The 24,034-nt window shown below is 25.9% G+C and overlaps 2 protein-coding genes across 4 annotated transcripts; one reads left to right on the top strand and one right to left on the bottom strand.

Annotated features, from left to right (window-relative positions):
* The first annotated feature begins 265 nt into the window (after positions 1-265).
* On the top strand, positions 266-22,715 carry LOC127276822 (IQ and AAA domain-containing protein 1-like). Of its 3 annotated transcripts, none has more exons than XM_051297484.1 (9): positions 266-1,215; positions 12,898-12,997; positions 13,206-13,358; positions 13,949-14,094; positions 15,069-15,341; positions 16,981-17,285; positions 18,763-19,318; positions 20,157-20,752; positions 22,062-22,715. In XM_051297484.1, exons 1-9 carry the CDS (start codon positions 1,149-1,151, stop codon positions 22,509-22,511), a joined length of 2,646 nt encoding a protein of 881 aa, XP_051153441.1. In that variant the 5' UTR covers positions 266-1,148; the 3' UTR covers positions 22,512-22,715. The 3 variants fall into 3 exon arrangements, with proteins under 3 accessions (XP_051153441.1, XP_051153442.1, XP_051153443.1); XM_051297485.1 differs by having other exon boundaries at positions 12,744-12,997; XM_051297486.1 differs by lacking the exon at positions 12,898-12,997.
* LOC127276824 (leucine-rich repeat protein soc-2-like) lies at positions 2,731-14,032 on the bottom strand. The gene is made up of 7 exons (XM_051297487.1): positions 13,840-14,032; positions 11,988-12,498; positions 9,786-10,097; positions 9,364-9,696; positions 8,862-9,275; positions 3,843-4,361; positions 2,731-3,676 (listed from the first exon to the last, which is right to left on the bottom strand). The coding sequence occupies exons 2-7, from the start codon at positions 12,495-12,497 to the stop codon at positions 3,227-3,229; spliced, it is 2,538 nt and encodes an 845-aa protein (XP_051153444.1). The 5' UTR covers position 12,498; positions 13,840-14,032; the 3' UTR covers positions 2,731-3,226.
* Positions 22,716-24,034: the final 1,319 nt, after the last annotated feature.

Below are 24,034 nucleotides of genomic sequence, written 5' to 3'. Positions count from 1 at the left end.
AAAATTATTTAATGTTATATTATTATTATTATGATTGAAATAATAAATGTAATAAATTCAGACCATTGCTCTTCCTTTCTTTCTTCTATGATAAGAAAAGATGAAGACTCGGGTGTAAATTTTTGAATCTTCCCCTTCTTCTACGATAAGAAGATACGAATATTTATGTACAAGGCGACAATAATACCAAATTTTTTTTATCAACATTAAGAATATTAATTTCATAAATGTTTTAAATTTGTATGATTTGCCAGTAATTGTTTTATATAAATAAAATTTTTCAAATTTGTAAATTTGTTTGGATTTTAATTTTATTTTCTGGTGTTTCAGACTAGGGATGGAAAAGTCGACTTCGACTTTAGTCGAAAGTCGACTTTCGATACTAAAAAGTCGACTTTTCGCGGTCGACTTTGATTCGGTCGAAGTCGATGAAAGTCGATCTTCGTCGGTCGACTTCTCGACTTTCTGTCAACATGAAAAACAACTGACACGTGATAAACACGCATGACGAAACTGTGGACTAACGGTTTTCGGGACGTTATATATTATTTTTCGTACATTGTGTTGCACGACATTATTTTTAATTAAATATTAAGCACATGGGTCCTAGTGCTGTTTGGATTTATTTTTCAAAAATTGGTGACGGCAGTAAAGTGCAGTGTACAGAATGTAAAAAGGAAATGTGTTTTAATAAGAATAATTAAATAATATTTAATAACAATAATTTCGATTGAATTATAATTATAATTAGATGATAAAGAATAATTTTAATATTTTAAAATAGAATGTTTTTACCATTAATGTAGAAATATAATCAATTACATTAAAAATGTTTATTCTGGATTTTTCCTTTCATAGTTACACTGAGAGAAATGGATAGTAAGAATTTGATAGTAAAAAGAAAGATTGTACAAGGTACTATCATTGTGTTACTGACAAGAATCTACTATCAACATTTTACTATCCAAGATGTTACCCAAAGACGTAAAATATGTTAGCTTTTGGATTGTAGTCACTACTATCAAATATTGTAAAAATTAAATGTGAGCGCATGCGCTGATTGTAGTGTATACTTCGCCTATTCAATTGCGGTCCTTGTGTTTTCACGCACGTGTTTATATATAGTGAAAAAAGTTGTGAATAAAAAAATGGACGAGTTTGTTAAAAATTTATTAATGTCGTTGAATATGGAATCTTTGATTCCATCTTTTGGAGGTAGGTTTATTATTTTGATTGAATTAGCGAAGACTGAAGTGTGAACGTGTTTATAACCTCAAAACAATTTTGCGTTGTTTAGACGGTGAAATTGATGAAGAATCGTTTTACTTACTGGACAATTATACAATATCACTCATTATACCAAAACCAGAACCTCGCTTAAAATTTTTTAAAAAATTTCAAGATTACAAAAATCAAGTATGTTTTTTTTTCGTTTGTATAAATGTACATGTGTTTATTGAAATTTTTTTTTGGAAAAAAAACTTTTTCATATTTTTTCTTACTTTTTTTAAACTTAAAAATTAGTAAAATAATACAAATTCAATTGACTCTGTGAAAAAAATATACCGTTTGATAAATATATTTATGTTTAAGCAAGTCCTTTTTATAGACGGAGTGAAAAAATAGACATACTCTTTTTTATGTAAAAAGTTTAAAGTTTAAATTCTTATCGAAATGTCTTATTAAAATAAAATGAAATTATTTAAGTTTACAAAAAAAGCGAGGTTAGGTTCGTGTATTTTTGCCACTCGAGAACGTAAAGAGATCGTATAAAATTTTTAACATCAAAGATTGTAAATTGTACAATCAAATTTCTATAATCATCTGATAGTAAATACTACAATATATATCGCTGTCTGTATATTTAGCACTAAATATGGTTGCCCTTAACATCATTATGTTACCCAGTAGCATAAATTTCTCTCCGTGTAAGTATTACTTATTGTAATATAATTAAATTTAAGTTCATCAAATTAGATTTTTCTTAAAAAAATGATTCAGAGATAATTATTAATAAGTTATAAATGAATATTCTTAAAATAAATATGATTTCAAAAAAAGTCGATAAAAAGTCGACTTTTTTTACAAAGTCGACTTCGGTCGACTTTAAAAAGTCGAAAGACTTAAAGTCGATTGTAAAGTCGAAAGTCGACTTTTCGTTTCCCCTTTCCATCCCTATTTCAGACCAGGAGTGAAGGAGAGTAATTAAAAAAAAAACTAATCGATATTATGATAATAAAACTTTTTAATTAGAGTTACTTAATATACTATAAGTAAACAACAATGACATTAGAATAATGTGAGAATAATTAAAAATCTATTTACAAAGTAATTCACGCACAAAAATGACGAACAGTTAATAACAGTAAAATCTACATTAATGAGTCAGTGGTTTACAGATATTTAAAAAGTGTAAACAAATTTCGTTGCTATTTTACAAAAAAAAATATTTTAATAAGACTTTAATCTCATATAATAGAAAATTTTCTACTCTATTTTTAATATTTCAATACGATCGATGAAATATTTCAACACTATCTACAAGAAATCTATGTAAAAAAAAAATAATATAGAGTTTAATAAATTTATAAAATTTCTCTTTTTATATGTACAAAATTGACGTTTATGAATTGAATAATATTGCACTGCAACTATATTAAAAAATATAATATATATATATATATATAAATCTTTACTCGTAAGTAGATGTCTATAAAAATATAATTTATCTGCATTTCTCTCATTCGTTTCAGTAAGACGTATTTTATTATTTAAGAAGATTTTTTTATTTATTTTATTAAAACGTTCTTACGTCTTTTTTTTCATTTCATTTTTTTCATCACGATGTTTTTATGTTCTTTCTTAAACCTTAGGTTTAGAATTTAATTAGAAAATTTTGTTTAATGATTTACAAAACGTCATTTAAAAAAACAAATACTTTTCGCAACAATCTTATGGCACATGTTCATTCTTAATTTACATGTATAAAAAAAACACAATTTTCCATTATCTTGAATTTTAACTTTGATTTACGAAAAATTTCAAGATCAATCAAATTTTACATTCACGGCAAATTTATTATAAATTGAAAATAAAAATCTCAATCTAATTAATTAAATTATTATTCGTATTAATTAATTAAATTAATTATATCAAGATGTTAAATAAAATGAAAAATTCATTTATGAAATGATTGCGAGGTGAATAGAAAAATTTTTTTCAACAATTAAACTTTTGTGGTGGCCAGAAGTTTAATATAATGAGCCTTTTGAGTGATTTCAAATTCCTGAGTTGGCATAAAACACTGAGTTTGAATCTTTGGATTTCGAAGTTTTTTCATGAGACTTCGACTCACCAAAATGATTATCAATAGAAAAATACTGACAACAATGACGATAATGAGAAACCAAATTTCTGAATTTTGCTTAAATGTTTGTACTTGTACACAACGATATCGATCGTGATTGGAAATTGATAATGTATCACCGGCAATTTCATCGAGACTTGCACACACTTTATAGTGTCCCGGCAATAATCCCGAGAGAGTTATGAATGTCAATGAACAATTCATTTTTTTTCGATGAACTGACGCACTTTCCGTTGCAAAAACAACAACCGACAATTCACACTTGGTGCCTGGCTGAAATTCCGGTGGAAGCGATAAACTGACGTCCACCTGAAATGCAATTTCATTTTCTTTAATTAAAATTACAAATTTCTTTAGGCATACATTTAAAAAAATTTTAATTTGCCTGATTATAATTATTTAAAGCAAGTAAACTGAAACTTATGATTTCTTCTTTTCATAGAAAAATGGAAAAATAAATCTTAAATAAATGTACCTGAAGAAAGCCCTCTTTGGAAACATTAACATGAACTGCAGTGATGGCTGCTTTCAAAAGAGTTGAGCCAGCCAGGGAAACTTCATTTTGGCTCAATTGATGTTGATCTTTTCGTCGACTTCTGGTTTCCTCGAGAACAATAACATCACTACAACCAAGACCAAGTGAAATATCATCATAACCCGAAGGAATTAAAATTGCCACACAATAGCGATATTTGTGTTTCAATTGTAAATGAATTGACGTAGGAATTGCAACCGGAAGTGTAAATCGATCTCTCATTAAACGTGAATCACAATGAAGTGGACTCGATTCAATGCGCTCCTCCTTGGCGCCAACAGTCTCGTAAATCATCAGAGTATCGCACGTGTAATAACTTGTACCAAGATCTATGTTCCAAAGAAGATTTATTCCATTTAACTCGTCGTAATGAAATTCTTTGAGGATTATTTGAACGTTTGAAACTGGAAGCCTCGTCGATGGAGTTGGATCACCGCAAAGTAGACTTCCAGGTGATACCTGAAAGAAAAGTGTATTATTATATTTTCTAATAATTGTATAATAATACATTGTTTATACTATATTTATATATTACAGGCCTCGGATTATACGACTTTTTCGACTATTTTCGACTTTTTTTGAATTATTTTAATAAAATGCGACTATTTCGACTTTTTTTTACATTTTTAAAAAAGTTTTTTAAATAAAATATTTTTTTTTTTAGTATAAAATACAGATCTTCTTTATTTCAATTATTTAACTAAAATTCTTCACTAAATTAAATATTTTTAATAATTTTAATGAAATTCATCACAAATTCAATTATTTCAAATTATTTTTCAATTAAAATTTTTATAAAATTTAACAATTATTTATAATTTAAAAAAAATATCAAATAAAATTAACAAAAATTTTTAATTAAAAATCAAATAAAATTGAATTATTTTCAAAATTTTCAATCAAAAATCAATTAAAATTAAATTATTATCCAACATTTCAATTGAAATTCAATTATTTTCCAAAATTTCAGTTCAAAATTTTTTAAAATTCAATTATTTTCCAAATTTTTAATTTAAAATCAAATAAAATTCAATTATTACCCAAAATTTCAATTCAAAATCAATTAAAATTTAATAATTGAGTAGCTGCCTGCAATAACTCGCCGAGCGCTTGGCCGATCGCTCTAACGCCAGTCAAACGTTCAAAAACGTGAAAAAAATAAAAAATCAAAATTTTGATTTTTGAAAAGTGCAATCTTGTAGGACATAAGATGGCGCATCTTTTTTCCTTTGAGTTTTTTTTGTAGATCAAAAAATAGAGTTAATATATGCAAAACACTTAAAAATTTTATTTCACAAATTTCATTCAATTTTTAAACATAAATCATAGTATCTTTGACAAATTTCCATGAATCTTATTGAAAATTAATATACATACGTATTTAGGTCCATAGAAGACGACAACATAATCAGAAATATTAAAATCATCAATTGTTTATTTATAATTAATTGTAAATGAAGACTTGTCAATAATAATGTTTACTTACCTTTGTCGACATAAAGTGTGTGGGGAACTTCAGAGTTGAAGAAACTTCCAGTAAGGAAGTTTTTTGTAAAATTGAAAAACAATTTATCAACAACTTTAGAAAATATAGAACGTTTAAGAAAACATGCGCGACGCGCTAGCGAGTCTCCGCGCGGAGAATTGCAAACAAGAGTTGTAGAGGACCGAAAATACAGAAACAAATATTGTCACTACATTCTTAGAAATGTTTTTCAAATAAAATATGTGTTAATTTTATGAAAATGCAAATTAAATTTGAACAACTGTTTTTTTAATATTTACTAAACAATCAATAGTTTTAAAATATTTTGGTGCTTGTATGTACAGTTTGTGCAGTTTGCAAATAAGTTTTTTAATAATTAATATTAAGGTATATCTTTATTTTCTGTTTCTTCATTTTTTTAAGAAATTAGTGTATTGTTACATATCAACAGTGATAGTATGTTGGCTCCATTTTCAAAACATAATATATCACAACATAACATAACGTCCTTCTTAACTCTTGTGTGCAATTCTCCGCGCGGAGACTCGCTAGCGCGTCGCGCATGTTTTCTTAAACGTTCTATATTTTCTAAAGTTGTTGATAAATTGTTTTTCAATTTTACAAAAAACTTCCTTACTGGAAGTTTCTTCAACTCTGAAGTTCCCCACACACTTTATGTCGACAAAGGTAAGTAAACATTATTATTGACAAGTCTTCATTTACAATTAATTATAAATAAACAATTGATGATTTTAATATTTCTGATTATGTTGTCGTCTTCTATGGACCTAAATACGTATGTATATTAATTTTCAATAAGATTCATGGAAATTTGTCAAAGATACTATGATTTATGTTTAAAAATTGAATGAAATTTGTGAAATAAAATTTTTAAGTGTTTTGCATATATTAACTCTATTTTTTGATCTACAAAAAAAACTCAAAGGAAAAAAGATGCGCCATCTTATGTCCTACAAGATTGCACTTTTCAAAAATCAAAATTTTGATTTTTCATTTTTTTCACGTTTTTGAACGTTTGACTGGCGTTAGAGCGATCGGTCAAGCGCTCGGCGAGTTATTGCAGACAGCTACTCAATTATCCAAAATTTCAATACAAAAATAATTATTATCAAAATTTTCAATCAAAATTTAAATTAAAATTCAATTATTCTCAAAAATTTCAACTCAAAATGATTTATTATTAAAATTTTCAATCAAAAATCAACTAAAATTGAATTATCAAAAATTTCAATTATAATTCAATTATTTTCAAAAATTTGAATTTAAAAGCTTCTAAAATTTAATTATTTCTAAAATTTTTTGAAATTTAACTATTTCATTTATAACTCTAAAGAAATTCAATTATTATTAACTATTTTTATAATATTCTTTGAAAAATATTGAAAATATTCTCTGAAACCATTTTTCAATTAAAAATGGTTTTCAAATTATTGTATTTTTGTCTGCAGTTTCTAATAAATTTTTTAGTGAAAAAAAAATGTTAATTAAAAATCACATTTTAAAAATCTCAATTGTAAATCTTTGAAAATTTAATTATATTTAAAAAATGTTATCTAAAATTATTTGATAAATTATTTTTAATTATGTAGGGTCAGTCGGGGTAAATCCGAACGGGGGGTAAATCCGAACGCTAATTATTTCAGCTTAATTAAAATTTTTAAAAATAAGTTCGATATGAGAATTTTTACCTCAGATCCTCTTGAAGAGATTCTAAGTATTATCCCATTTTTTGTTTGTTAATTAGCAACAGCATAAACAAAGATAACAAGTATTGCAAAAAAGATTGAAAATCAAAGATGACACTCTTTCAGTATTTTGTCTCGTATTTGAAGAAAAAGAAGCTAAAAATTCATTTTATTATTTATAATTGTTTGTTATGAATACTAGAACAGAAACTATATTTGATTTTTGCCTTCTGTAAAATTTTATTAATAATATCAGACCGTTCGTATTTACCCAAGAAAATTGGAAAACTGGGGTAAATCCGAACGGTATTTTTAATAATTTTTTTTTACATCAGAGCCACACAAAATTGTTTTTTTTTGATTATACTATTATTTTAACATTATAAAAGTACATAGAAAAAAGTTTTTCTTTCTATATGTATCCTCGTTAGTAATTAATAAGCAGAAACCTAATCTCTATTCTCTCGAAGGAGTGTTTCAATTTTTTTGCCAAATGGTTTGTTGAAAAAAGTTTTTCAGGATCTTAATAAAATTTGGTATTCTACGGTTTTTGGGGTCGCTAATTACCAATTTGAAGTCAGTTTTTCAAAATTCAAAATGGCGGACGAGAATTAAAAAATTCATTGGATTCGCTCGAAAATTGTTACTCGGGGGGTTTCAGGGTTAGCAAATTTGATCATTTTTAAAAATAAGTTTTAGGAAAGTCCGCCATTTTGAATTTAAAAAATTTGACTTTTATTTTTGTATTTACATTCAATCACTCCAAAATACTTTCTGTACCAACACGGAAAAAAAGAAAAAGTAACTTTTACTACTTTAAAAGTAAAATTGGACCTGTCCGAAGTTTCTGCGCATCTCTGGCAACTTTTACTCCAAAAATAGTAAAATTTACTTCAGAAATAGTAAAAATTACTACGGAAACAGTAAAATTTACTACAGAAATAGTCAATTTTACTATTTTTCGAGTAAAAGTTGCCAGAGATGCGCAGAAACTTCGGACAGGTCCAATTTTACTTTTAAAGTAGTAAAAGTTACTTTATTCGTTTTTCCATTTTTCTCCGTGAAGTTTTGCAAAAATCCGTTATGATTTGATAAAGTTATTGAAGGTTTTAATTGTGTAATGCATTTTAATTTTTAACCTGTTTGATTTTTGTATTTATATATGATGCATTATTACATAATAGGTTTATTATCGTATTTTTTTTGAGTTTTTATATAAGTTTAACAATTGCAATACTTTAAATTTATTTTCCCTAAGATTTTTCTGAAATACAGTGGCGTTCGTATTTACCCCCATATTTTAGGAAAGTTGCAAAGTATCGAGGTAAATACGAACGCTAAGTTTCCTGCGATTGTAATTTATCAAAAATTTTTTCTACCCCATAAAATTGTTCTATGGAAGTAAAGTAACAACTTCATGCACCAGAATACCGGAAGTATTTTTTTTTTAAAGAAAAAACTTATGTTATTGTTGAAACTTACTAAAAGCGTTCGGATTTACCCCGGTTGACCCTAAAATTTAATTATTGTCTGAAAATTAACAAAATCTTTTGAAATTCAATTATTTCTAAAAATTTTAACTTTAACCCTTCCAAAAGTATTATTATTTAAAAAAAAATTATTTAATAATCTGTAAAATGTTTTTGTTAAAATAAAAAAAAATCGACTTTTTTTGGAATATAAATCGACTAAAACGACTTTTTTTTGTGCCTTTATGACTATCCGAGGCCTGTATTATATTATAATAAAAATTATCAAGAAACTAACCTGGACAAGAATGCCATTCTCCAAAGCTGGTGGAGTCGCGCACACGGCTGAAAGTTTATCTTCATCTTCTAAACTTGAATTTGTCAGCCAATTTGCAAAATCCAAAAGAGTGCAATCACAATTTAAAGGATTATCGGAAAGCGATAGTCGTTTCAATTTTAATTTATATGTTGGTACATCGCTTGCAACTAAAGTAATGTCATTGTCATCGAGACGAAGGTCCTGTAAATTTTTAAGTGGCAAAATCAAATCCGATGTAAGAGATCGTAAAAAATTATGCGTCAAATCTAACATCGTTAAATTTTCTAAATGAGCCAAAGACAAACTGGAGACGGCAATTATTCCATTATTCGATAAATCCAATCTCATTAATGTAGACAAATGTTTGAATGCATGATCTTCCAAAACGTCAATCTGAAAATAGATCGCAATTTTTGAAAAATTATTTAACATATTAACTCGAATTAAAATTGAAGGAATACAATTTTTTTTTTAATCATACCTGATTGTGACTGAGGCTCAAGTATGTTAAATTTCGTAATCCAGAAAGTGCTCCTTGCTGAATGTTGGTTAATTCATTTTCCGAAAGCACGAGAGTCCTGAGCCGCGGCATAATTGGAAGAAGATTTTTATTCACAGTTCCTACGAGAATATTTCGAGAAAGATCGAGTTCTTCAAGTTTTTTAAGTCCTCTGAGAGCCGAAAGAGCTGATACGCTCAGATGATTGCCTCGCATTTTTAAATTTCGAAGAGCCGGCAATGATGAAAATGCTTGTGGTGACAATTGTGACAACATATTATCGCAAAGATCCAAATACGTCAAGTTTGTCAAACCCTGAAATTAATTGAAGAATTTGAAAAGTTAATTTTCAATATTACTGGCTTTATATATAATTTATTGAATATATATGGAGAAATCCTTACGACAAATGAATCAGCTTCCAACATTTTTAATTTATTTCGAGACAGATCCAGCCTGTCTAAGCCAATTAGACGTGATAAAGCCGCAGTTGGGACTGATTCCAAAAGATTATTAGGCAATCCTAAAGCTTGAAGTGGTCTATTTAGCGATGTGAAGGCATTTTCGTGAACTCTTCGCAATTCACCGGTGGAAACAACAAGACCGTGAAGTGAAATGTCCTCCAAAAAATTTGCTGGAAGTGTAGATATACCTGTGACTGTTACGTCCAATAGAGAAATGCCTAGATGATTGTGTCTCAAGTGTTGGCTAATTGTCTATAAAAAGAAATAATTTTACTTCATTTATTTTTTTTTCTATTTTAATAGAATATTTATTAATAACAATTATATAATAATAAAATGCTTGGTCTGTCCTTCTGTCCTAACTTGAAGTTGTCCTTTTCTGATTTCACGTGTTTTTTTAAATAGTAATCTTATGACGTGTCGAATTTTGACAATTCTTTTTTCTCATTTTTGCCAAAGTTGTATAATTGTGTTTCCAAATTTCGGAATAAGTGATGATGCGCCAGGAAATTTCGTACAAGATAGTAATTTGAAAAAAATTTATTTTTCAAAATTTATTTTTAAGGTACCAGAGATCAACGAATACCTATTAAATATTAATTATAAAAACACAGGCCTCGAATCAACTTAAAGACACAAAAAGTCGTTTCAGTCGATTTATATTCCAAAAAAAAGTGGATTTGTTTTTTATTTTAACAAAAATATTTTACAGATTTTTAAATAAAAATTTTTTTTAAATAATAATCCTTTTCGAAGGGCTAAAGTTGAAATTTTTAGAAATAATTAAATTTCAAAGATATTGTTAATTTTCAAACAATTATTAAATTTTACAGAACTAAAAATAATTTATTAAACAATTTTTGGAAAACATTTTTAAATTTAATTGAATTTTCAAAGATTTAAAATTGTGATTTTTAAAATTAATTGAAACTTTAAGTGATTTTTAATTAAAATTTTAGATGATTTCACTAAAAATTTATTAGAAAATGCGGACAAAATACAATAATTTGAAAATCGTTTTTAATTAAAAAATGGTTTCAGATAGTTGAAATTTCAAAGAATATTATTAAAATAGTTAAAAATAATTGAATTTCCTTAGAGGTATAATTGAAATTATTAAATTTCAAAAAAAAAATTTTTGATGGAAAATTTTAGAAATAATTAAATTTTAGATGCTTTTAAATTCAAATTATTGAAAATTCAATTAATTTTGAATTCAAATTTTTGAGAATAATGAAATTTTATTTGATTTTAAATTTGGAAAATAGTTGAATTTCAGTTCATTTTAAATTGAAAATTTTACGAAATAATTGAATTTTAATTGAAATTTTGGATAATAATGTTCATTTTTGATTGAAAATTTGGATAATTAATTTTGAATAGAAATTTTAGAAAATAATTGAATTTTATTTCATTTTAAATTGAAAACTTGGTAAATAATTAAATTTTAAATTGAAAATTTTAGATAATTATTGGATTTTTAATTGATTTTGAATTAAAATTTCGGGTAATAATTGAATTTTAGTTTATTTTGAATTGAAATTTTCAAAAAATTATTCAATTTTATTGTGATATTTTTTTTTTAAATTATAAACAATTGTTAAATTTCATTAAAATTATATTAAAAATAATTAATTTAGTGAAGAATCATTTTAGTTCAAAATTTGTTAAATAATTGAATTGAAGAAGATCTGAAGAAGATCTATATTTTATACTAAAAAAAATGTATTTTATTTACATTTTTTTCAAATGTAAAAAAAATGTCGCAGTTTATTAAAATAAGTCGATAAAAGTCGTATTTTTGAAAAAAGTCGGAAAAAGTCGTATAATCCGAGGACTGTAAACATATAATTTTCATTATTATCATTTAAAATGTAATAACATTCTAATAAATTAAATTATTATTGATAATATTAATCTTTAATTTCTTTATAACAAACAATTAAATACTCAATTTGGCGCGCGTTTAATTTTGCTAGTTATTATAGTATTCCATTAAAACGGAACCAAAAATCATCAAAAAAAAAAAAAAAATCTAAATATCAGAAAATAATATAAAAACTAAATTATAAGAAATAATTCTCATTAATTGTTAATTATTTTCTTTTTTTTTTTTTTTTATTTATAAGAAGTGTCCAATACCTGCAGACCAGTTCTGTCCCCTGTGCATCTGAGTGTATGAGGAAAATCGCAAGAACACTCGATTCCGACTCCCGTTATATTAGGACATTCCCACGCTACATTCAAGGAATCATTTCTTGCTTTAAAAGATTGTTGAGGTTCAATTGTAGTAGTACTACTACTAGCAGGAGTAGTTGTAGTAGTATTTTGAGTAACGAATATTGTACTTGGTAACAAAGTTGTGATTTTTGTCATTTCTTTTGTTAATATTTCTGGCATTTCTGTATACTCAATAGTACTAGTTGTTTCCGATGATGTTATATTTATGATTAACATTGATTCAGTAGTTGTTGTCGATGTTGTATTTTTTGTTGCTTCTGTTGTTGTTATATTTATCGAATTTTCATTTTCTATTGTAGTCGTCATTGGTCTTGTTATTGTAGAATTTTCATCATCTGCTCCAAAAGAGTAGCCCATCATCATCAACATCAACATCGCCATAACTAACAGAATTTGTCTTAACCTCGGCATCCTTTAAACAAACAATTAATTAATTTCTAGATTATAAATAATATAAAATATTAATTTTAAATATATAACAAGATTTCCTCTTAAAAAATTATTTATTTTTTTATTTTTTGAAAAAAAAAATATTTTTTAAGACGTAAAATTTTTTTATTATTAAGTAATATTATTTATTATTTTGTCTATAAAAAATATTTCTTTCCTTTACTTTGTTATGTAAATTAAGACAACTTCAGACTTTTTTTTTTGCAGCAATAACCTCAAGAAAATGATAATTAGGCAAAAATTAATGGAAACTTTATAATTTTCAACTCAAAAATTATTTTTAAAATTACTTTGATATTTTAATACTTCATTTTCATGTCTGAATCGTATTATTCGAAATTATGGCTAATTACTCAAAAAGACGTGGAGCAGTTATTAGAATTGGACGAAAAAGTGCAAGCAAATGGAAGTACAGAAAAAAAAGTAGAAGCTTTAAATCGCATTTTGCCTATTTACCTCAAGTATGTATTTTTTTTTTTTTTTTTTACTACAATGATATAAAAGTTATAAAAATTAAGACAAATTTTCAGCTTTTTTTTTGGGAATATTTTTGAAAATAAATATTTTGAAAAGGGAAAATATACAAAATTTTGAAAAAAGTAATTAAAATTGATGATTTTTAATTAAGTTAATTAATTTTAATTTATTGAGTGTTTAATTTAATTTCAGATATCGAAATATTGTCAAACGACTCACTATATGTCACGATCAAGTGATACAAGTTCAAAAGCGAAATTTAATTAAACAAATATTAAATTGTGCAATTATTAGAATGCTTGAGTATAAACGAGAAATTGTTAATCTTGACTATTCAGAATATCAGTAAGTGGTAATATATATACTAAAAATTATTGAATAATAATTTTATTTATTTGGTGGATTTTTTAAAAATTTGTGTCTCAGACACAAATTTGGAAAAAAAAAAATTTTAATTTCATTTCTTTATAGTTTTAATTAATTTTTACCATTCTATAAAAATAAAAATTTAAATCAATTAAAATTTACGTCATTTTTAGGAACATACAAAAAAGATAAAACAATTTTTTTTTTTAATGTTTCGAGATCAGAACTGATCTTTTCATAAGAATTTATTAATTTGGAAAATTATAAAGAATTTTAACATACGTAATTTAAACGTTAGTCAATTTTTTTTTATATAATTTTTCATTTTATAAATTTTATTTTAATTGAATTAATTTTTTTATTTTATGATATTCTTATTTTTTTTTTTTTTTATTTCAATTTAATTATAAGCTTTTAATTGGAAAAAAGGTACATTAAAAATTTTCTATTAAAAAATTACCTGTATGTGAAATTTGGATATTTCCTATGGATTGGTTCCTCAAAATGACGAATTAGCAAAGTCAGGAGGCCTTTTCACGTAATTAATCCTCATGTTTTTTATTTCTCAGTTGGCCGGACAATTTCATGATTCAAATGAAGCTCACGCCCGACGACTTAGCGCTAACGACTCCCGCGTGTTTTACGTCGGATAGAAAGGCTCTGCTGGAACAGCGCAAAAAATACATTGAGGACTTGATCGCCAACGCGAATGCACGTTAGTTGATAACATCGTGGGACGATGATTTTGATATCCCCTTAATTATATCGCTCGTGATCGAGAATCTAATGCAATCGCACACTCATTGCGGTTGAGATCTGATTCGATTCGTTCACCTTCGATTAAATTTCATATACAATGAATTAAAAATTGAATAAATTGATTGGATACTTTATTTCTATTACATTTTATATATATACAGAGAGAGAGAGAGAGATAGAGAGACACCTCTATAGTTATCTCTAATTTCTTATTATTTTCTCGTTCTCTGTGGAGATATTTTCTTTTTTCTTCTTTTCTATATGTTTCTTTTCAACTTTTCTAAAAATTAAATTAAACATTAAAAAAATTTATCAATATATTCAAAATTCGACAAATTAAAACAATTTTTACATTACTAATTTATTTCAATTTTACATTCACTGCTCTAATGCGATATTTTATTTTTGTAATTTTTGCAAAATTTATTTAATTTAATTGATTAAATTATTTCTAATATTAAATATTCTGAACAAATTAAATAATAATGTGCCTGAAGTTATGAATGTTCAAATGAAACGTTTATGATCAACAATTAAAAAAAATATATATATTTTTTTATGGAAAATAATAATAATTTTTGCCTACAAATTATTTTCCTTTAAAAATTGTTAATCGAGAAAAGTTAAAAAAATTTTTTTAAATCATTTGATCATAAATGTTGTGAACTTTTTTAGCTACAAATTTTATTATAAAATATTAATTTTTGTATCCAAAAGTAAATTATTAAATGTTTATAATATATTTTTTTATTTTACCCTGTTGTATAGTAATTTTTTAAAAAATTTATAGACTCAAAAAAATGATTTCGTCCATTTTGAACGTGTTCAGAACTTTAAACACATAAATAAAAATAAGAAAAAGTAAATTGATTTAATTTAATAATTTTCTTTTATGAAAAATTGCTAATGATTAATTTTGTTGTATAACAGAAAATGTCACGTATAAGGAAGAAATTGAGGAGTTGAGTGAATCAGGATCGAGAAAAGCTAGTGCATTGGATTTGCGACGACCAAGATTACGAAGGAGAACGGAAAAAATTATTGTTCCACTCTCAAAAGCGCAATTGGCATTAGACGCAGAATTTTTAGAGGAAAAAGCTGCGAGATTGCGTCTTAAAATGCAACAAAAAGAATTCTTCGATGCAATTCTCCTGATACAGAAACATGAGCGAGCAAGAGTTGCACGTTCCTTGGCGAAACATGGTGAGAAAATAAAATAAAAATTTATGTCCGTCATTACAAAAAAAAAATATTTTTCTAATTTAAAAAATCACTTTTGGATCAATTTTTTTTTTTTATTATTAAAATATTGCTTTCTGTCTCCAAAATTAAATTTACTAAATATTTAATTTTATTTTTCATTGTTTTTAAAAATAAATTTAAAAAATCATTTAATTTATATATTTTGAACGTTAAGAACTTTATGCACATTTTTTTAAGCAAATAAAAAAGCAAAAAATTAAAATAATTTTTAAATAAAATAAATTTTCAAGTTTCTCCTATTACAAATTAGATTTGAATTTGCATCTTTATTGAACTTGAACATATAAACTTTCACAAAGAGCAATCCATTAGATAGACGGAAGAATTAAATCATTCGTTGAATGAAATCTGAATATAAAATATATTTCTTGTCTTGTTTGTGAGACTTAAGAAAATGAAATATATATATATATATATATTTCTGAATATAAAATAAATTCTTGTCTCAATGAGACTGAAATATTGAAAATGAAATCTCTATAACTGAATAATTGCAACTATTGTCAATATTTAGCAAAAAATATTGAATTTCATCTGGTAAAGTGACGTAATTTTGTGAGAAAAGTTTGTGGGCATGAAGATTTTATTGTACATATTCTTATCTCTCCATTCACTGTGATACTGTTGTAACTTTATAAGAGATGAGAGAGAAAAGAGAAGGAGTGAAAAAAAAGTCATGTCCCCTGTCCCCTTTCGTCACCGTTATCTGCGTAGGCGCAAAATCGAATCTGGAACCGATATCACATCAAGAATCAGACTCAAGTTTTAAAACCGGATTTTACATTCCTGCTTTTGGCTTTCCTTTTTTTCTCATTTCCCCCCCCCCCCCCCCCCACTTTGCCACTCATTCAGGGGCGATGAATGAAGTTTGCATTCGATCCATTATAAAAAAAAAAAAAAGAAACATTTCCTTTCCTTCTCACCTTTTCGCTGATTACTTTTTTTAAAAAAAAAAAAAGATAGTGCTAAGATTTAACAAGTGAGAGGACATTTAATTGGGACGTAGCAGTCAAAAAAAGAAGAGTTTATATTCAAATTCTCTTCAAATGCTAATCTTTGAATAACACTTTCTTTTTTTTAAATATACCCATTTTATTAAAAAACAAAAAAAAAATAAAAAAATAAATGTTATAAAAAATTATAACTAAATCCGCAAAATGAAATCTCATATTCTCGAAACCTCAATTTTAGAAAGTGTACGAAGGTGGTAATTAAATATACTATTTATAAATTAACTGAGGGCGGGCGGTTGTAATTCAAAACTGATAATATGTAAATTAAACTCAATTCTCAATGGGAAATTCATATATATATATATATTGTTTAAAATTCTTGCACTCGAGATTAATGATTAATAATGCATGTAAAATATGATAATTCCATCGTATATCAATATGTTTATTGATAGGATTTTATAATTGAAAATATTGTTACAATTTTAACTCGACTATCAGAAAATTATCGTTTAATGACAAATTTTTACCCTAAAACAAAAAAAAAAAAAAAAAATTTGAAAAAAAGAAGATTCAACTTTCTATTTATGGTATGAAAACATGATAAATGTTGTTTTTTTTTCAAGCTGAGCGGCAGTTCAATTACGAGAATAAGCTAAGAAAGGGAGAGATAGAACCTAAAATGGATAACGAAAGCAGAAAAATGAGTGCAACGATAACCATTCAGAAGGCCTGGAGAAGTTACCTTGTCCGTAAGTCTCTTAAGAAAAAGATGAATCGACTTGAGACACTGCTGGGAATGACAATACCCAGTTGGAAATCTCACGACGACGTCTTCAATCAAGACGAAAAAAACTTTCAACAACGACTCGCTTTACAACCCTTGGCTGTTGAAAAAATTGAAAAAACTGTCGCCAACGAAAAGAACAAAGTAATGACTAACAATGAAATTAATTTTTTAATATTATTCTCTAATTTAAAAATTTCACATTTTTAATTATTTTATTAAATATAACGGTTTTCCGACACAAAAAAAAAGAAATGAATAAAGCAAATTTTACACACGTTCAAGAATTTCCAAATTTTGACGTCTTTAATTGTCACATAACATTTATTAAATTTTATGAAACTGCAGTTACCAACGTTGATTCAACGAAAAAAGTCGAATTTAAGTCAATAAAATTTGATTATTTTTAACCCTCTGAAACCTGAAAAAAAAAAAAAAAAAAAAAAAAAAAAAAAACAATATTTATCATTGTTTTGTCCCGGATTTTCTGAAAATTTAAAAAAAAAATTTCCTCGACTCGGAAAGCAATTTTTCTCGTTTGATAATTATTTGTTACAATGCAAGAAGCATTTAAAAAAAAGGGAAAAATTGCTTCCGAGGCGGGAAAAACAATATTTATTATTGTTTTGTCACGGATTTTTCGAAAATCCCGAAATTTCAAGATAAATTACTATTTCCTTGCATCGAAAGAAATTTTTCTCGTTTAATAATTATTTATTTCAATGCCTTTTGAAAAATAGAAAAATTCCTTCCAAGTTGGAGAAAGCAATGATTTTGAATTTTTTGTCACGGATTTTTTTCGAAAATCCCGAAATTTCAAGTAATATGCTATTTCCTCGCTTTGGAAGCAATTTTTCGCCTTTGATAATTATTTATTTCAAAATGCTAGGAATCGTTTTAAAACACAGGAAAATTTCTTCCAAGTTGGGGAAAGCAGTGATTTTGATTTTTTTCTCACAGATTTTCCAAAAATCTCGAAATTTCAAGTAAATTTGCTATTTCCTCGCCTCGGAAGTAATTTTTCTTGTTTGATAATTACTTATTTCAATGCTAGAAGTCATTTTTAAAAAAAGAAAAATTGCTTCCGAGGCGAGGAAATAGAAATTTTTTTGTGAAATTTCGAGATTTTCGAAAAAAATTTGTGAGAAAAAAAATCAAAATCACTGTTTTCCCCGACTTGGAAGTAATTTTTCTATTTTTCAAAAGGCTTCTAGCATTGAAATAAATAATTATTAAACGAGAAAAATTGCTTCCAAGGCGATGAAATAGTAATTTTCTTGAAATTTCGGGATTTTCGAAAAATCCGTGACAAAACAATAATAAATATTGTTTTCCCCGCCTCGGAAGCAATTTTTCTTTTTTTTTAAATGCTTTTTGCATTGAAATAAATAATTATCAAACGAGAAAAATTGCTTCCAAGTTGAGGAAATATCAAAATTACCTTGAAATTTTTGGAAAATCCGGGACAAAACAATGATAAATATTGTTTTTTTTTTTTTTATTTCAGGTTTGAGAGGGTTGAAAATAATTAAATTTCATTGATATATGGGAATTAGAATTCTTAAATTCTATTTTTTTTTCGTTGAATCAACATTGGTAACTTCAGTTTCATAATTTTCAGCTTTGGAAAATTCGTGGACCAGGCCTAATGGAGGATATAACAGACGAGATTCGAGAATGGTTTTTGTTGTGGTACGGAGAATTGGGATATTTTGATGTTTATCCAAATGCGGAAGCTGGTGGTTCAATTCTAATGGCGACTGGTCAAACTCAAACACCCGAGGAATATGCAAAAAAAATAATGGAAAAAAAGAAAAATAAAGCTCAAATGGAAAAAGAAAAAACAACGAGAGAAAAAAAGAAAGGAACTGAGACAGAAGTAAGTGAAAAAGAGAAGAAGGGTTCAAAAATAACAAAATCACAAATTCTCCCATATATGCGTGAGGCTATCGATGATTTTATCAAAAATTGGAGTCTACGTGAAGAAACCGAAAATCAACATCAAACGATACATTTTGATCTGATAAACGACGAATTATGCTACAAATTACAATTGGAAATGCGAGAAATTGTTGATGAAATCATGCGAGTTGAATTAAATAAATTGGTACAAGCCGTAAGAAAAGATAACGCTGGGAATAAAGAGAAATTATCAATTATGCCTGAGATTAAAAAAGGTTAGTCATACTTTTTTTTTTTTTCTTTATTTTTATAGTTTGATAATTTTTCTGTGAATAAATGAATTTTTATAATATTTAAAAATATGTCTGTCAAAATTTAAAACCAAAACATCTTGAATTCTGACAAACGGGTTTGAACAAAACGCGGTTAGTTAACTTTGGTTAAAAGCAAAAATTTTACATCTAATCCATGAAATATTATTTTAAAAAAATTGACACTGATAATTCTCATTCAATAGAATTTTAAGTGATTAGAATTTTTAAAAATCAGCATTTCCAATTCACGAAATCTTCATTTTTGTCCGAATTTTTGATTTGTACGAATTATTATTTGATAAATAAAATTTTTAAAACGATAAATTTCCATTTCTCCGAAATTGCAATTGTCCAAGCAAACAAAATCAAGTCAAAATCATTCAGTAAATTTTTATTCGGTTATTTAAAATTTCGGACAAATGATGATCCATTTATTGTTTTAAAAATTCTATTAAATAAGAATTTGCACAAACAAAAATTCAGACAAGTGAAGATTCGGTCAATTGGAAATGCTGATATTTAAAAATTCGAATTACTTAAAATTATGTTGAATAAGAATTATAATAAATTAAAATTTTTTTTTTCAATAAAAAATTTGATAAAGAGAAATTCTGTCAAATAAAAATTCAATAAAAATTCTGTTAAATGCTAGTTCAAAAAATAAAAATTCATCTTTAAAAAATAATTATATCCAATAAAATTCTTTAAAATATAAAAATTTATTTAAAAAAATTGAAACTAAATTTAGTTTCAGTAACAATTTCTTTCTTTTAATTATTACTACATTTGAACTATATAGAAAAAAAACGGAAAAAAATGAAAAAAAGAAAAAAAGATCCCTTATCGAATGTACCAGTCGAGGAACTGTTCAAAGAACTTGCCTTGGCAAATATAATAAGATACAATTCCTCAGTGAAATTACAAGATTGGATTGGTGATTTATCATATGCAAATTATGAAGCTCAAAGAGAATTTCGCGAGTACAGCCATCGATTGGGTGAAATTAAACAACTCATCATGGAATATTGTATTTTACCATTGGGCTCAAAACAAATAAATCTAATGTCACCCCAAGTGAAATCAGTTTGTATTTGTGGTTTATCTGGATATGGAAAAACATTTTTAGCAAATGCAATTTCATCGGAATGTGGAGCACTTGTATTTGACTTGACGCCAAGTGTTTTAATTGATAAATATACAAGTAAAAAAAATGAAAAACGTCTTATGAATATAATTGAAAAAGTTTCACGTGTTTATGCACCTTCGATAATTTTTATTGATGGTGGTGAAAAACCATGGTGGAAAAAAATTCCTCCCGAAGAAAAGCATACAAAACCAAAGAGATTGGCGAAACTTTTGACAAAATTTGTAAAAGGAATAAAACCAGGAGATCAGGTTTCATTTTATTGTTATTTAAATTAATTAATTAATTAGAAACAGAAAAAGCTTATTAATTTAATAATATATGAAATTAAATTTTAGTTAAGTAAACAATATTTTTGAAATTAAGTTTTTAAAATACATAAAATTAGTGATAAAAAATGTAATATATAATTTAGAGATTTAATTTAATTAACGTGATTTATATATTTACATATATATAAATTTTATTTTCAATTTGCTTGAAATGGACTTGAGGCGGAAGAATCTGCGGACGGACATGTAATTCATATCATGATTATAAAATGAGATCTTTTTTATTAATTTTATTTTGAATTAAAGTAGGAAATTAAAGTTTCTTTACAATGTCATAAAACCAGAAGTTCCAGTATATACATAATTATATAAGAGAGTAAGAGAGAGAGAGAGAGAGATAAGTTTCAGTTCATCCCGGATGCTATGTTTCACTTTTCATCAACCGTTTCCCTTAGGTTTTGTGTTTCATATAGACGTGCAGTGTGTACCTTAATGCACATTTGCAACCAGATCTGAGCTACATATGTATATAACTAATCCCCACCTTATTTTCATTGTTCTTATTTTCCTATTGATACATATCTACATCTGTTGCATTTCAAAATAAAATGGAAAAATAATTTTTCTTTCAAAGAAGCTTTATACAAAAAAAAAAAACCGTTTTGTTACAAAAAAAGACAAAATTTACAAATTAAACAATCATTATTTATAAATAAATAAAAGTAATTTATTTACTAATTTATTTAATTATTATTATTACTATAGTAATTTATTTATTACATTTAATTTATTTACCTCAAAAAAATTAATATATATTAATAGAAAATAAAAATGATTGTTTAGAAATTGAAAAAAAAATTATTTATGTACATAAATAGAATTTTTGATAATTAAAAAATTATGAATTTCGAAATAAAATTTTCTAATTTATATATTATATACTCGTTTTAATCGAAACAAATGATTCATTAAAAAGTATTTTTGAATTCAATATTTAAACTTGAATATATGATTAGATTTCTTGTACCCGTAAAAGTATTTTTTGATGTTTCTAAACGATTAAGAGAAATTAAGCAAGAAAGAAACTCCGATGTTCATTATTCTTGGAGTTCGTGTATACATGTATATAATGTATATATTTTCACATTATATATGTATATACGAGTGCCGTCCCCAGATTCTTGACGCCCACGAGTCTGTCCTTGTTACCGCTCTGCGCACACGTATAATACACGTGTATATCATTAACCGGAATAAAAAAAATTTTTTTTTTTTTTTCACCATCCAGATACTCTTCCTTACGCTCACGTCTCAGCCTTATAATGGAGGAAAAGCTTTCATCAAAATTCACGATAAATTTATTATAATTCCAGTGACTGACTACAATAGTTTATTTATGTTTTATCAAAATCTCCTAATGAAATATCATGGAATCGATAGAAATATTGATATTTCATGTTTGGCAAAAGTTTCAATTGGATTGCCACTTGAATTTATTCGTGAAACAATTGAAAAAGTTTTGAATTTAAAAAGACGAAGTCAACTTTTGTTTAAACCACTCGATCAATTGGAAATTATGGAACAACTATTAAATTATAATGGACCTGGTGAGAGAATTATTAAAAAATTTAAAGAATTTGAGTTTAAAACACCGCTCGGCAAAAAAAGAATAACGATGATACTGGCAAAAAAGGAGGAACGTGAACGAATACAAAAAATGAAGAATAAGAGAGGTTGAAATATTTGGAGGAATTTTTTTTTTTCATTCAGTCAATAAAATAACTTCCTTAAGGTATCACATCGGTAAAACCGTTTTCTATAGATTTTCTTGAAAATTTTACCATATGTTCTTATTATCATTCTTGACAAATTTGCAAAATATGAAGAATTTTCGCCGTACGAAACCAGAGATATTAGCAATCAAAGTTGCTTATTTTGCATGGGAGACGGGACTAATGTATGGGGGAGAAGTACATTTTCATAAATATCATCAGAAGTTTTCTATAAATTTTTTTCAAAAACTAATGTTGAATTCACGAATAAATTTGGAACTAAAATATACAAAGAAATTTATAATTTACCGTGCCGTTTATTTGTAATTATAAATTAAAAATTCTATTTCATGACGTCATTTGCAATATATAGCACACCCGCCACTTTGATGTGGCAACATCGCAGGATGGTAACATTAGATAGAGAGAGACAGTAGTCCACAGTAGTCAAAGCGAGACTTATAGCGACGTTGTCAAACCTCCTACTCCTTCCAATCGCTGCTAGTGTGGGGTATACGTGTACGAGTGTATTTGTAGAAGTAGGTACAGTATGGGCTGAGAGTATAGGGAGTTGAGGGCGAAAGTATAGTGCGGGAAGTAGTAATGCGAGCTACAAACTTTTGACTCCGATTAGTGCCGATGTGATACCTTAAGGAATCGAAGATTTTCTCTAATACGAAAAACAATATATATTCAGCAGCAAATGGTATAAAGATTTTCTTATTAAAACCTTATTTTCTATTTGCAAAATTAATTGCAATTATTGGAACAAAAATAAATTAGTAATTTTCTATTATGGGGAATTCCATGTGAGATTTTCATTCAACATTTTTTTTTTAACTGTTTTTTTCCAAATCTTTTTGAAAATAAGAAAATACATATTTTTTGATTTGATACACTGAAAAAATTTTTTATTTGATTCAAATAATAATCGATTATTTGACTATTATTAAATAAATATTTCTTTGAAGCAAATAATATTTATATTTGAATTAAATAAATCATTTAATTGACTCAAATAATAATTATTTAATACAAATAAATGTTTATTTTATAACAATCAAGTAACCGATTAATTGAATAAAATAAATTTTTTTTTTTTGTAACATTTATGGAAATTATAATTTTTTTTAAATTCATCGCAGAGTACTTTTGAAATGCGTCTTTCTCTGTTCTATACACTGAAAAAAAATTTATTTGATTCAAATACCGGTGTATTTGGTTATTATCAAATAAATATTTACTTAAATCAAATATTTCTTATTTGAAACAAATTTATAGTATTTAAAGCAAATACCATTTATTTTATTCAAATAAGAAAAATTTGAATCAAATAAATTTTTTTTTTCAGTGTACTGATTGATAAAAAAATAATATTATTTATGAAATTTGTTCAATTTTTCATTAATATTTTTTAAATGTGTATTAAAAAATAATGTAACTACAACGGAAGTATTTAAAAAATTAGAAATTAAATCTAAAAAGTAAC

The sequence above is a fragment of the Leptopilina boulardi genome, unplaced genomic scaffold, assembly GCF_019393585.1.
Source record: "Leptopilina boulardi isolate dan_hultmark-lab unplaced genomic scaffold, ZJU_Lbou_2.1 LbouV2_154, whole genome shotgun sequence".
NCBI classification, from domain to species: domain Eukaryota; kingdom Metazoa; phylum Arthropoda; class Insecta; order Hymenoptera; family Figitidae; genus Leptopilina; species Leptopilina boulardi.
Note: the sequence above shows the minus strand (reverse complement) of the source record. Positions and strands in the feature narration are given on the sequence as shown.